This window comes from Dipodomys merriami, unplaced genomic scaffold, assembly GCF_024711535.1.
Source record: "Dipodomys merriami isolate MVZ:Mamm:240054 unplaced genomic scaffold, mDipMer1.0.p SCAF_33, whole genome shotgun sequence".
In the NCBI taxonomy this organism is placed as follows: Eukaryota; Metazoa; Chordata; class Mammalia; order Rodentia; family Heteromyidae; genus Dipodomys; species Dipodomys merriami.
In genome coordinates this window covers 4599946-4615255 of record NW_027204826.1, presented here as the reverse complement: position 1 = coordinate 4615255, position 15310 = coordinate 4599946, and the positions used below count along the sequence as shown (strand labels likewise).

General features: G+C 50.5%; 1 protein-coding gene across 4 annotated transcripts in view; it reads right to left on the bottom strand.

Annotated features, from left to right (window-relative positions):
- The window catches only part of Gramd2a (GRAM domain containing 2A), a 29937-nt gene extending 15025 nt beyond the window's left edge, over positions 1-14912 (bottom strand). For all 4 annotated transcript variants that reach the window (XM_070042959.1, XM_070042961.1, XM_070042960.1 and 1 more), the window contains exon 1: positions 14849-14912. In XM_070042959.1, coding sequence (XP_069899060.1) covers positions 14849-14889 — 41 coding nt within the window. In that variant the 5' untranslated portion in view covers positions 14890-14912. The remainder of the gene's footprint in view (positions 1-14848) is intronic.
- Between the last annotated feature and the right edge of the window lie 398 nt (positions 14913-15310).

Sequence of the window (15310 nt, the reverse complement as noted above, 5' to 3'; positions counted from 1 at the left end):
AGCTTTTTCACATGAGTCTGGCACTCTGTCAGCTGAGCCATGCCCACCAGCCTGCTAGTACTAATCTTGTGGACACACATCCTTACTCACAGGATAAACACTTAGTAGTGGAACTGCGAGGTCACGAGGTGGGTGGCTACCTTCTGACCTTTAAAGATTCCCAGGGGAATTTAAACATGCAGCCTGTGTTAAGAAGTCACTGTTAGGGGCTGGGAAGGTGGCTCAGTGGTAGAGCGCTTGCCTTGCACGCATGAGGTCCTGGGTTCGATTCCTCAGCACCCACATAAGCAAAAAGAAAAAAGCCAGAAGTGGCGCTGTGGCTCAAGTGGTGCTCGCCTTGAGCTGAAGAGCTGAGGCCCAGGCCCAGAGTTCAGGCCCACGACCGGACCCAAAAAAAAGTCACTGTTGTTGGTCCTGGGGTTTGAACTCTGGGCCTGGGCACTGTCCCTTAGCTCTTTAGTTCAAGGTGAGCGCTCTACCACTTGAGACACAGCGCCACTTTCTGTTTTCTGGTGGGTTACTGGAAATAAGAGTCTCACGGACTTTCCTGCCCAGGCTGGCTTTGAACCTCCATCCTCAGATCTTAGCTAGGATGACAGGCATGAGCCACCAGCTCCCAGCCCTAGGGACCTTTTATATAAAGCCCAGATCTGGTCTGCCAAGACTTCCGGGACCCTCCTCCCCCTGATTAATGGAGCCCAATCCCCTTTTCCTGTACTCTGTCCCCATCATGCCCAGGTTTGGGCTTGCCAGAAAGGTCCCTTTCCCTGGGAATAGGAGCAGAGCCTGGGGCCCTGCTTGGCAGGCTAGGAGTCCACACCCAGGCCTTTCTCTCCTTCCCACATGGAGACCTGCCTCCAGGGAGTGCAGATCCGCCCCTCTCTCACACCCACACAGGCTTCATAGTGGCCCTGCACCTTACAGTCTGCCTCTGTTAACTGTCCCCCATGTCCCTCTCGTTCCTTATCTCCAGAGCCTCGTACAGCTTCAGTAAGCTGTGAGCACCCAGTAACTCTTGACTAAGCACCTATTCCCACAGGAAGGGCCCCTCGGGCTGATTTGATCAGACGCAGTGGGCTCACACACAAGCCCTGGAAGAGAGAGATGCTCACCCCGGACCCCCTGGTAAACCCCAGTCCCTGCCCTCTGAGCCTGGGCCTCTATAAAATGGTGGCCAGAAGGGAGATGAAGAGAGACTTCTCAGAAGAAGAGGTTAAAAAAAGAAAAATGGCAAAGAAACATATGAGGAAATGTTCATCATCCCTGGCCATAAAGGAAATGCAAATCAAAACATCTCACCCCAGTTAGACCGGCCAATATTTTGAATTCAGACAACAACAAATGCTGGCAGGGATGTGGAGAAAAAGGAACCCTGCTGCACTGCTGGTGGGAATGTAAACTAATACAACCACTCTGGAAAGCAGTCGGGAGGTGCCTCGAAAAAATAAACATAGACCTTCCCATGACCCTGCCATACTACCCCTAGGCATCTACCCTGAACATCACGAACCAGGATGCCTGCACCACCATGTTCATTGCTGCACTAACTTAGAATAGCCAACATACGGAAACAACCCCGACAGAATGAATGAAGAATGGATCCAACAAAACGTGGTACCTATATACAATGGAATTTTACACAGCCATTAGGAAGGATAAAATAATGGCATTCTCAGAGAAATGGACAGAACTAGAACAAATCATGTTGAGCAAGTTAAGCCAAAATCAGAGAGAGACAAATGACACGTTTTCCCTGATATGCAGAAGTTAGACTTAAAATGCAATGGAACATCACAAAGTATACAGGATTCTAGACACCCATATAGAGTGAGACCAAAAGAGGAGAGTTGTAGGAGAAAAGCACCAAACTGTAATCCCCAAGCACCTCTACATATGTATATAAAATAATACACGTACTGAAATGAACTCCAAAGGTAAGGAAGCAAAGGATCTTAATTTGTCTCTTCATTTTCAGATGACTCTGTATTCTTTTCCTCATATACGGTGTATCTCATGCACATGCACATCTGAGCGAGGGGAGGGAGGGCACAGAATCAGTGGAAAATGGGTGAAAATGTGCAGCAGCGGAGCCTACAGGCTGCATGGGACATTGGTGAAAGTGAACCACGCAACTCATGGGCAGAGATGGGAGGGAGGGCACGAGAGAGAATGAGGGAATAGATGATACTAAGCAAAAGGAAAGAAATGTACTTATTACCCAATGTATGTAAAGCTAACCCTGCTGTATGTGACCATTAAAATAAACAATCAAGTAATAAAAAATTAAAAAAAGAACACCACTCGGGGTGAATGAAGACCTGCCAGTGGATGTGCGCTTCTCTGATCTGACCTGGAGGATCTCTAGGGCTTGTGGGGGGCCCCGCCCACAGATTCCCGGCTCCTACCTGCACCACGTGTCCCATTTGCCAAGGAAAGGAGGTATAGCACCCCCCCCCCGGAGTTGACAACTGTATCCCAACTACACCCACAAAGCTGCACGCATGCCCCATTGCCTGACTCTTCCCCCTGGATTGTGACTCAGGGGAGACACAGGTTCACAGCAGGGCCCCAAAGGTCCTGGCACCCACTCAGGCCCAGCTATGCCCCTCCCTCCACTGAAGCGAGAAGACACCAGGGAGGTCAGGATGGGGGACACAGCACCGACGTGGTGGGGTTTGCCCCCTGGTCCTCCGCTGGGTGGCCCAGCGCTTCCCCAGGGCGGGGTGGGCAGTGCATTCTGCTTGTCCTCAGTGCCCACAGCTGGGCAGCGTCTGTCTGAACTGGCACCCGTGGGCCTGGTGACAGACCACTTTTTCTTGGCAGGCCACTTGGGGCTCAGCCATGTCCACACAAGGAGCTGGTCATTCAGGTCTCAAAACAGACGGTGTTCAGTAAGAAACAGAACGCCCTATGCTCCTGGGGGCTTGCTGTGCTGGGGATGGGGCCGCAGACAGCACCAGGGCCGTGGCTCCTCTGGGGACAAGAAAACTCTGTCTACCTCAGCTCCCATTCAGTAGAGCCCACCCCTGGCAACCCAGGATGCCCACCTCATACCCACGGACTCTGTGGGCCCCCCACCCCCACCCCCAGCTCATCATAGAACCACAGGCCAGTGTGAAACTCTTGATCTTGGTGTATGGGGTGGGGGGAGGCTGGGAAGGTGGCTCAGTGGCAGAGCGCTTGCCTAGCATGCATGAAGCCCTGGGTTCGATTCCTCAGTACCACAGAAAAAGCCAGAAGGGGCGCTGTGGCTCAAGTGGTAGAGTGCTAGCCTTGAGGAAAAGAAGCTCAGGGACAGTGTCCAGGCCCTGAGTTCAAACTGCAGGACTAGGAAAAAAAATTATATATATATATCTTGGTGGTGGAAAATGGTGAAGCAGGCCTTGAATCACAGAAAAATCCATTTTTTTTGGCAATACTAGGATTTTTTTTTTTTTTTTGTCGGTTGTGGGGCTTGAACTCTGGGCCTGGGCGCTGTCCCTCAGCTCTTCAGCTCAAGGCGAGCGCTTTACCACTTGAGCTACAGCGCCACTTCTGGTTTTTCTGTGTATGTGGTGCTGAGCGCCCGGCGGTAATACTAGGATTTAAACCCATGGCCTAGGCACTGTCTCAGTTTTTCATCTCAAAGCTGGCACTCTACCATGGAGCCACACCTCCACTTCTGCCTTTTTTTTTTTCCTGGTTCATTAGAGATAAGAGTTTCACCGCTTTCCTGCCCTAGCTGGCTTTAAACCATATCCTTGGATCTCTGCCTTCTCCATATCTGGGCTTACAGGCGTGAGCCACTGGTGCCAGGCTAGCGAGTGTCTGTCCCTCCTTTGCAAAGGGCTGAGAATTGTCTCAGTTCAGGTCAGAAAGCAGGCTGGCTGAAGGGGAAAATCGAAGGGGCCAGAAGGTGGTTGAACTGCATGTAGCCACTGGCTCATTGTGATCAGGAGCAGCTCTGTCCCAGGAGAAGCTGGCAGGGCACTGTCCCTCTCCTCTCCTCCTTCCTTCTGCAAATACTAAACTGAATGCCTGCTATTCTTCAAGTCTGGGTAAGCCTGAGTGTCTTAGGAGGGGCAGGTAGGTACTGTCTGCCCTATGTCTCCTGCTAGGAGAGGCAGACAAGAAACAAATATTTACATAAACCAGCATATAATTACAACTGGCTAATACATGCACTGAAGGAAAAGCACGGGGTCCTGTGAAGAAGGCTGTCGGAATCCTGACTCAGCCATGGAGAGCAGAGAGATTTCTAAAGCAGCAGCAGAGTCAGAAGTGGTACTGTGGCTCAAGTGGTAGAGCGCTTGCCTTGAGCACAGAAAGGCACAAGAACAGTGGCCAGGCCCTGAGTTCAAGCCCCAGGACCAGCAAATAAATAAGTAAAATAAATAAATAAAAGCTGGGAAGGTAGCTTCGTGGTAGAGCGCTTGCCTAGCATGCATAAAGCCCTGGGTTCGATTCCTCAGCACCACATAAACAGAAAAAGCTGGAAGTGAAGCTGTAGCTCAAGTGGTAGAGTGCTAGCCTTGAGCAAAAAGCATTAGGGACAGCGCTCAGGCGCTAAGTTCAAGCCCCAGGACTGGCAAAGGAGAAGGAGAATAGGAGGAGGATGAGGAAGAAGAGGAAGAGGAAGAGGAGGTGGAGGAAGAGGAGTACCTCGGTAGCCATTAGCTACTGAAAAGGCTGAGATCTGAGGATCGTGGTTTGAAGCTTGCCTGAGCAGAAAAGTTCATCCATGAGATTCTTTTCTTTTCTTTTTTTTTGGTCAGTCGTGGGGCCTAAACTCTGGGCCTGGGCACTGTCCCTCAGCTCTTCAGCTCAAGGCTAGCACTCTACCATTTGAGCCACAGCGCCACTTTCCACTTTTTCTGCTTATGTGGTGCTGAGGCATCGAACCCAGGGCCTCATGCATGCAACGCAAGCGCTCTACCACTGAGCCACCTTCCCAGCCCATCCATGAGATTCTTATCTCCAATTAACCAACAAAGAGCCACAAGTTGGCCAGGTGCCAGTGGCTCACACCTGTAATCCTACCTACTCAGGAGGCTGAGATCTGAGGATCATGGTTCAAAGCCAGCCCGGGCAGGAAAGTCCATGAAACTCTTATCTCAAATAAACTACCAGCAAACTGGAAGTGGAGCTGTGGCTCAAGTGGTAGAGTGCTAGCCTTGAGCTGAAGAGCTGAGGGACAGCTCTCAGGCCCAGAGTTCAAGCCCCATGACCGATGAAAAAGATAAATAAATAAAAAGCCACAAGTAGAGATATGGCTCAAGCAGTAGAACACAAAATCCAAGAAATGAAAAAGGCAAGAAGTGAAAAATCCAAGTGAGAGCTTGAAATCTCCAGGGTTCAAGCCCCAGAACCAAGCAAGCAAGCAAGCAAGCGCGCGCGCACACACACACACACACACACGCACACGCACACGCACACGCACACGCACACGCACACATACACACACGTATTAAAAGAACTCTCTGGGGCTGGGAAGGTGGCTCAGTGGTAGAGCGCTTGTCTTGCATGCATGAGGCCCTGGGTTCGATTCCTCAGCACCACATAAGCAGAAAAAAAAAGCCGGAAGTGGCGTTGTGGCTCAAGTGGTAGAGCACTAGCCTTGAGCTGAAGAGCTGAGGGACAGTGCCCAGGCCCAGAGTTCAGGCCCCATGACTGGACCAAAAAAAAATAAAAATAAAAGAATAAAAGAACTCTCTGGGGGGTGGGGCGGGGGGGGGATGGGGGAGGGAGGATGGGAAGGGATGGGAAGGGGAAACAAAGGAGGAGGCTACAATGCTTGATAAGAAATGTACTCATACCTGTTGCAACAATGAGAAGTACAAAATGTCATGTCAAAACCAGCTTTACAATGTCGGTGTGGGGGGGGAGGGGGGTATAATTGGGTGGGGGGAGGGGGGAGGCTGGGAAGGGAGGTGAAGGGTAAACAAAGGAGGAGGCTGCAATGCTTGGTAAGAAATGTATGCATTATCCTGCCCATGTAATTGTAGCCCCTCTGTACAGTATGTTCTCAAATAAAATTAAATTAAATTTAAAAAAAAAGAAATGTACTCATTATCTTGCCCATGTAATTGTAACTCCTCTGTACAGTATTTTCACAATAAAAAATAAAAAAAGAACTCTCACAGCTTAACAATAAAAATACAAATAGCCCTATTAAAATGAGCAAATACTTGACTCTCTAAAAGATGTTAAATGATCAATATGCACATAAAACAATGCTCAAATTGGGAAGAGTGGTGCACACCTATAAATCCAGCATTTGAGAGACTGAGACAAAGTGGAGACAGGAGGATTGAGCATTGGGTGGTAGCTTGGGTTACATAGTAAGAGCATTAATCATCAGAGGAAGGTAAATCAAAACCACAAGGTGACTCCAACTTCACACCCACAAAGAGATGTGGAGAAATCTGAAGCCCTGGTGAGGGGCTGATTTGGAAAACAGTTCCTATAGGACCTGACAATTCCACCCCTGGGTAGATCCCTGAGAAAAAGGACACTTAAATGTTTCCAGCCCCATAGCCCTGGGCAGTTGCTCATGCAGGCCTCTAAACATCGCATCACTGTGGCCCTGAACAGTCATTCATGTGGCCCCTAGACATAGCATCACCGTGGCCTTGAACAGTCATTCCTGTGGAACAGTCATTCCTGTGGTCCTTCAGACATGGCATCACCGTGGCCCTGAGCAGTCACTCACGCGGGCCCCTGGTGGCTGGCCCCCAGAAGTGTGCATCAGAACAGGCACCCAGTCAGAGGGGCTAAAGCACGCATGGAGGGCTTGTGCAGACCACCTGGGGGCCTCCGATTGGGTCTGGGGATGGCTATGGCCGCAGGCTGTAGGGTGATCTTGAGAGTCGCTTAGCTCTCTCCTAGAGACCCCCTCATTCATCCCTGCATAACGAACGCACCCCAGCGGTGCCCTCCTCTAGGACCCCTCCTGGCTAGCTGGAGTTCCTCTTGTCTTTTTCTTCCTTCAATCTCCATCGTTTCACTTCTCCCTCTGGGTCCCCGGATTCATTCTTTGAGACACAGAGACAAAGCACCTGATTCAGGTGTGTTTAGCTTTTCAGTATCATTTCTGTTCAGTCACAGAAGAAATAAAATACTGTCACATGCTACATGAACAACTCTTAAAAACATACTAAGTCAATGAGGCCACATATGACATGGCTGCACGTGGAAGAAATGTCTGAAATCAGCAAATCCAGATGACAAAAATGTAGACTGGCTGGTGTGGGAGGCGGAGGGAAGCAGGAAATGGGGAGGGACCTGTAATAGTACAATAGTTTCTTTGGGGGAGTTGATGAAAAGATTCTGAATTAAGCCAGACGCCGGTGGCTCACCCCTGTAATCCTAGCTACTCAGGAGGCTGAGATCTAAGGATCGCAGTTTAAAGCCAGCCCGGGCAGGAAAGTCCATGAGACTCTTATCTCCAATAAACCACCAGAAAATGGGAAGTGGCACTGTGGCTCAAGTGGTAGAGCGTTGAGCTGAAGAGCTGAGGGACAGCAGCACCCAGGCCCAGAGTTCAAGCCCCACAACAGAAAGACAGAAAGAAAGACAGAAAAAAAGAAAGAAAGGAAGGAAGGAAGGAAGGGAAAGAGAGAGAGAGAGAGGAAAAGAAATCCAGTGGACAGACCCAGAGGAATAGGAAAGCAGAACTGAAGTTGCAGGGACCAAGAAACAGCAGGAAAAACAAAAGCAGCAGCATTAGCCACGTGAACCGTAAATTGGTAAATTGCGTGCATGGCAGGCAGGACTCCTGCATCCTGCGGATGACAGTGCCCAGCCCAGGAGCACATGGAGGAAGGAGGTGACACAAGGAAGAAGGAGGTGACAAGCCTGTGCCAGACCACAGGTCCTGATTGGGGATGGGGGTGGGAGTGGAGGGGGTGGGGGTGGGGCAGAGGGGGGGGAGGCCCTGCAGCCTGGTCCTCTAGGCCACTCTATCCCCATCATCTTCACCCTGACACTGATCCCAGCACTGCCCCGAGGCCTCAAGATGAGGGCAGCCACACCCAGAATTCCAGCCCCCATACCTGGCAGCTCCCGGGGCGGCATCTGCTGTGCTACCCATTGCTCTGCCCAGTGTGGGCCTCGCCCTTTACTGGAGGCAGGAGGCTGGGGCTGGCGGAGTGGGGGTGGGGTTTAAGTTAGCACAGATCCAGGGCCTCACCTGCTGGCTTAGGAAAAGGGGAAATGCCCCACCTGCTCCAGGAGTGGTGCCCAGCACTCCAGGTTGGCACCTAGCCCACCCTGTGCATGCCCCAGGCAGGGTGGGGCTCCCCACACCGCACTCTGCTAAAGGGTTCAGATTCCTAAGCAATGATCTAGTATTGGAGGGGTCTGCTGGGTCCCCGGCCTCGGCTTCCAGAAAGAGCCCCAGATTGCATAACGGATTATCCAAAACCACTCTGTGGAGATTCTAGCCATTGCACAAGGCAAGAAAAATAAACAAGAGACTTCCTTGTATGCTTAAAAGACACAATCAGTATCTGGAGATGGTTTTAAAAAAAAAAGCCACTATCAACTCATGAATGACAAGAAAGCGGTTCAGATGTTTTTTTTCTTATGTTGGGGCACAGAGCTATCAAAGGGATGTGCAGAGACACAAAATCCAAGGTACAAAACCCAGACCCAGGGCCTCAGGCATGCGAGACTCTACCACTAAGCTACATCCCCAGCCCCAAGAGTTAATCATCAAGTTAATTGCTTTTCTAATTACAAAATCAACATACAAATTCACAGTGTATCTTGGCAGGGTCTATGGAGCTAATCACTATTCTAATTGCTACAACACCAACATTAAAATCAATAGCACAGCTGGGCATGGTGGATCAAGCTAATTACTTGTCTAATTGTTAGAAAAATCAACATAAAAGTCAATAGTACACCCCCTCCCTACAGCATCCCTACAATAAAATAAAAAATTTTTAAAAAATCAATAGTACAGCTCACTCTACCTAGCTACTCAGGAGGCTGAGATCTGAAGGTCACCATTCCAAGTTGACTAGGCAGATTGAGTGCATCAAATTCCATGTGAATCTATGACCGCCTCAAAGATAAAAAGAAGTGGACTTTGGTTGAGGAGTATAGCTCAAGGGTAGAGTGCTAGACTAATGCATGCAAGGCCCTGGGTTCAATCCCTAGCACTGCAAAGCTAACAAACTGATAAATAAAATTGATCTTTACCCCTAGAAAAGGAAAGCAGAAGTTCCATCTGAACAGAGCCTGAAGGTGTGGCAGAGAAAGTACCTTATGGCCATCAGGCACTGTGTGTGTTTACCAGACCCAGTACCCGCCTGAGAACTGTGGAAGGAGACAGGCTGTCTTAAAGATCAGGACCAGGGGGCTGGGAAGGTGGCTCAGTGGTAGAGCACTTGCCTTGCATGCTCGAGGCCCTGGGTTCAATTCCTCAGCACCACATAAGAAAAAAGCCGGAAGTGGCACTGTGGCTCAAGTGGTAGAGTGCTAGCCTTGAGCTGAAGAGCTGAGGGACAGCGCCCAGCCCCAGAGTTCCGGCCCCACAACCAGACCCCCCCCCCCCCAAATAAAAAAGACCAGGACCAGAAGCTCAGAGCCAGCTGCTACTCAGCAGGTATGGTGGGTCTGCCTGAAAAGCCAGGCTCCTCCTGTGATTTATTTCACTTTGACCACCTACATGCCAGCGACCTCACATGATTTAATCCCACTGACCACAAAGCCTTCTTCAGCGGCACTTGTCTCAGGGGCCTTGGTGTAAAGTAAGAAATGTCCAAGTGGGTAGAAAAACAAAATTGAGTCTGCCAGGTGCTGCACACCTGTAATCTTACTACTCAGGAAGCTGAGAGCTGAGGATCAAGGTTCAAAGCCAGCCCGGACAGACAAAGTTGAGAGACTTTTATCTCCAACTAACTAGCAAAAAGCTTTAAGTTGAGCTGTGGCTCAAGTGGTAGAGTAAGACTTAAACAAAAAAGTGTGACACCCTGAGTTCAAGCCCCAGTACGGGTATGAGGGAGAGAGAGAGAGGGAAGGAGGGAGGGAGGGAAGGAGGAGAGGGAGAGAGAGGAGAAAGGGGGAGAGAGAGAGAGAGAGAGAGAGAGCGCATCAGGATCATATCTGTAATCCTAGCTACTCAGGAGCCTGAGATCTGAGGATTGAAATTTGAAGCCAGCCTAGGCAGGAAAGGCAGTAAGACTCTTATCTCTAATGAACTACCAAAAAACTGGAAGTGGAAAGGAGAAGGAGGAGGAGGAGGAAGAGAGGGGAGAAGAAGAGAGAGATTATACACATATAAAGGGTCAAGTTCTTTCATAAACCCCACTTAGATATTTATTAAGTATTACAAAGCTATTTATTAGACAATAGAGAAAATCTGAATGCTGACTGGCTGGCTGATGTTTTTAAGGAGTCATCATTTTTTTTCAAGTATATTAGTGGTATGGTTGTAATCATTTCAAAAATGGACTTTTGGAATTATTAAATAAATTCAATAATTATATTAATTGTGGATTCTTGTCATAATAAAATTAATGTCGATTTTCAGTTTTCAATTAATACTGTCAAAAGCTAATTTGACATTCATTTGTATGGTCTTACTGAAATATCTATGGGTGAAATAAGAGCTTAGGTACATACGAGCAGTGCAGAAGGGAGGTATCCTCACAGTGAGCCTGACTCACGCCTCCATCATTGTAGAAACTGGGTGACAGGCACGGGCCACTTACACCAGGCTCCGCCTCGCCCCCTGTATGTAGACTGCCAACCACAACCAAAAGTGAGCAATATTCTCAGGAGGCTGAGATCTCAAGATTGTGGTTCAAAGCCAGCCTGAACAGGAAAGTCTGTGAGACTCTAATCTCCAATGAATCAGCAAAAAGCCCAAAGTGGAGCTGTGGCGTAAATGGTAGAACACAAGCCTGGAAAGGAAAACACCAAGAGACAGCACTCAAGCTGTCAAAAGAAAGAAAAAGAAAAGAAAAGAGAGAGAGAGAAAGAACAATTTAAATATGAGTGTTTATCAATTCGGTAGCTAAAAGAAGGGCTATAAGAATTTCAAAGCTGGGGTAGTATCACTAGGTTATTGTAAAATATAATTTGACTAGTTCTTCAAAATCCAAAAGGAGCTGCAGACATAGCTCACTGGTAAAAACAGATGCTTGGCATTCTTGAAGCCCTGGGTTAGAGCCCCAAGAGCCACCACAAAATAAATAAAATTAAAGTAAAAATAGTGTGTGTGGACTGGCAAGTTTAAGTTTGAGTGGTTTGGTTAATTGGCACCCATGTTAGAAAGATTTCAATGTTTTTCTAGAAGACAGAAAAAATGTATTATGTTGCTGGGCACCAGTGGCTCATGCCTGTAATCCTAGCTAGTCAGGAGGCTGAGATCTGAAGATCACAGTTCAAAGCCAGCCTGGGCAGAAAAGTCCCCATGATAATTAACCACTCAACCCCTTGCCCCAAAGAAAAACAAAAACCAAACAAACAAAAAGAACAGAAGTGGCACTGTGGCTGAAGTGTAGAGCACTAGCTTTAAGCACAAAGAGGCTGAGGGACAGAGCCCAGGCCCACACACAACTGACAAAAGAAAACAAACATATATATATATTAACTACCTTAGTCAAAGAAAAAAAAAGGAAACAATGAAATACAAAACCAGAATGATTTTGACAATTATTTGATATCCTTTGAATCTGTCATGCCAGTGCCTGAGGAAGAAATCCAATCCATATGTGATTAAAATGAATTCTTTGTACCAGTACTAGGGTTTGAACTCTGGGACTTCTGCTCTCACTTGGCTTTTATCTTTTATTATTATTATTTTTTTTTTTTTTTGCCAGTGTTGGATCTTGAATTCAGGGCCTGGGCACTGTCCTCAAGCCTCTCTGTGCTCAAGGCCAGAGTCCTACCACTTGAGCCACAGTGCCACTTCTGGCTTTTTCTGTGTCTGTGGTACTGAGGAATGGAACCCAGGGCTGCATGCATGCTAGACAAGCATTCCACCACCTAAGCCACCTTCCCAGCGCTGGCGCTCTAACACTTGAGCCACACCTTCACTTCCAGCTTTTTTTGCACCTTGATCCTCAGATCTAAGCCTCCTGAGTGGCTAAGATGACAGGCATGAGCCCCTCAGAGCCTTGTTTAGACTAATTCTTTCTTTTCCCCCTAGTACTTGAACTCAAGGCCTGAGCCCTGTCCCTGAGCTTTTGTGCTCAAATGCTAGTGCTCTACCACTTGAGCCACAGCTCTACTTGTGGCGTTTTTGGTAGTTCATTGGAGAGAAGTTTCACAGGTTTTCCTGCCAAGGTTGGTTTGAAATCAGGATCTTCAGATCTCAGCTTCCTGAGTAGCTAGGGTTTTAGGCCTGAGCCACTGTACCTGGCTAAATTAAGTGTTCTTGATTTGAGGTTTTAAAAAATAGCGACAATCCCAAACTTAGAATCTACTTTTTAAAAAAAATTAAGCATCAATTTGAAACATCTTTAGGGTACAGTTTAAAGACGGATCAATTTCAACAGGTGTTTCTCTACCAGTAAATTAGTGAAAGTAGAAGAGAGGTAAGACATTCTAAGAAGCCAGGCTTTCCCTCTGGAATCTGTGGGGTAGCAGGCAGGAACACTTGGGGACACTGTGACCTGTTAATTACCCAGGAGCTGGGCACTTGGTGGCTAATGCTTATCCTAATTACTCAGGAGGCTGAGATCTGAGAATCAAGTGTCAAAGCCAGCCTGGGTAGGAAAGTCTGTGAGACTCTTATCTCCAATGAACCACCAGAAAACCAGCAGTGACATTGTGGCTCAAATGGTAGAGCGCTAGCCTGGAGCAAAAGAACTCAGGGACAGCACCCAGACCCTCAGTTTAAGCCTAATAACTAACCCTCCACCCAAAAAAAAAAAAATTACACAGGAGATCTTTCCCAGGGGGTTCTGCTCTCCCTATCTCATTAATAAACAGAGAATTAATCAAAGTCCAAAGGTTGGAGAGACAGATGCACAGCTGGCAAGACTGAGTTCAAGTTCAAAGTTAGACTAAGTTCAAGTTCAAAGTTACCCTTGCTTAAGGACATGGCAGCAGGCCTGTGGGCCATTACCTTCCCTTCTCAGACAGGATAGCTAGACACAAATTATTTTCTAGTGCTCAGAAGTGGACTTCCTGGGCTTTGCAAAGACAGTCATGTGACAACTAGGAAGGAAACACCTTCAGAAACAGGAGGAGGAAACTTGTTCCAAGACTCCCAGGAGAGCTGCCTGGAGGAGGAGGTTCAGAGGTTAACTTGCCTGCAGGCCCTTTTTCCTACTTTCCAGTAAATCACTCCTCCGAGGCAACAGTGTGAGGTTCAGACTCTCATTTCTGGTAAGGTTTGGCCCGCCTAAGGCCGGGTGGAGCCATCCCTGCGGGCTCCTGGCTCTCAGGAAGCCTGAAACCTTTCTCCCCCACCCCAAGCCTGAAATTCTCCTGCGTTTGCCTCAAAGATGTCCATCCAGGCCACCCCTTGTGTCCCTCTAACTATAACCTTTAACCTAAGGGTGTAGGCACCGGGAACGGGACAGAACTCCAGCAGCAGCAGCGTGTCAGAAGGCTGTGCCCGGCTCGCGGGACTCTCCCTGCAGGACAGAGGCCTGGCATGGCCTGGTCTTTACTCAGAGATCTGACTTCAGAGCTGCCTGGAGGGGGGGTGGGGGGACCCCTCTGGACATCTCGGCACCTCCTCATTTCCCAGGAGCCTGACCTCTGCAGGAGGCACACCTCTGAAGAGTCAGGCGGGGTGAGACATGAAGGTCATCAGCCAGCTGATGACCCCCGAGCTCTGGAGAACAAAGCAGAGGGGCGGTATGTGGTGTGTTTCCCACTGGATTCCAGCCCCTGTGTGCCCAGGGCTGATTTAGGTACAAGATCCCACAGCCCTACCAGGCCTCTCAGGCTTGTGGCCAGGGATGCCAGCACAATGCGTGTGTGCGTGCGTGTGTGTATGTGTGCGTGAGTGTATGCGCGCATGCGCGTGCTCAGCGCCAGTCCTGGGGCTTGAACTCCAGGCTCGGGCACTGTCCCTGAGTTGTTTTTAGTTTTGCTCAAGCCTGGCATGCTACCACTTGAGCCACCCACAACCACAGCTGCACTCTCGGCTTTCTGTGAGTAGTTTATTATAAAAGTCTCATGAACTTTTCCTGCCGGGGCTGGCTTTGAACCTCGATCTTCAGATCTCAGCCTCCTGAGTAGCTGGGGTGACAGCCGTGGCCACCGGCGCCCGTTTAGAAGTCACAATTCCTGACAGCACCTGCAAAGCCATCCCGCCTGCCCGGGGACTCCCCCCCCCCTTTTCTGCATCTCCAGATGTGAAGAGCTTTCGCCCCTCCCGGGCAGGCTCCCGAGCCGATCTCCACACCGGGAGACCGGCCTCGGCGCGCCCGGGCCTGGCGCAGGGGCGCGGCCGCGTCGTGCCGGGACAGCTCCCGGAGCGGAGCGGGGAGGGAGGGCCGGCCGGGGGCAGCGGGGGTCCGGCGGGGCGCGGGGAGGACGCGGGGCCCGGCTGAGCGGGACGGGCCGGCCCGGGGCAAATGGGGAGGGTGGGTGGGTGGGGGGAGCGGCGAGGACGCGGGACAGACCTGGGTGATCAGGGTCAATGAATGAGCAGGGCCGGGGGCGCTGGGGAGCCCCCGCGAGGCGGCCGGGATGCGGTGCCCTGCAGTGCCCGGATGCCCGCGGGGCACACCCCCCCCCCCCCCCCGGGAGCCACCGGGTCCGCTCCGCGCAGCTCCGGACCGGAGTCCGCATTGCCGCGGCGGGCAAGCGCGGGGCAGAACACGCCGGGCAGCCGCGGCCCCAGGTAGCCACCTCCGAGTCTCGAACCCGGGACCCCCCGGACCGCAGCTCTTACCTGGCCGCTTCGGCTGCTTCGCTCCGGCCCGGGACGGTCATCGCGGAGCCCGCACGCAACACCTCTCACGGCGCTCAGCCCCAGCCTCCCGGGGCCCCGCCCCTATTGGCTGCCGCGCGGGCCGAGCTCCGCCCATTGGCTGCCCGCACGGGCCCGGCTCCACCTATCGGCTGTCCGCCCAGGGTTGGCCCCGCCCATCGGCTCATCCTGCCCCCTTCCGGGCCGCCCAGGTGAGGCCGAGTGTCCCCACCTTGAGCTCAAGGTCCGGGAAGCCCGGCCTTAGCTCTGCATTCGGTGTCCCCAAAGGGTCCTGGGGTGGTCGCTCCTTCACCGGCTTGGGGAGTCTGAACTAGTGCTGCCTCTCCCCCACCCGTCAACTTGAGACCAAATTCTCAGCACAAGGAAAGCAGCTTTTCCTGGAATCTGCGTGAGGGACCGAGGATGAGCAGCAGCAGCAGCTGT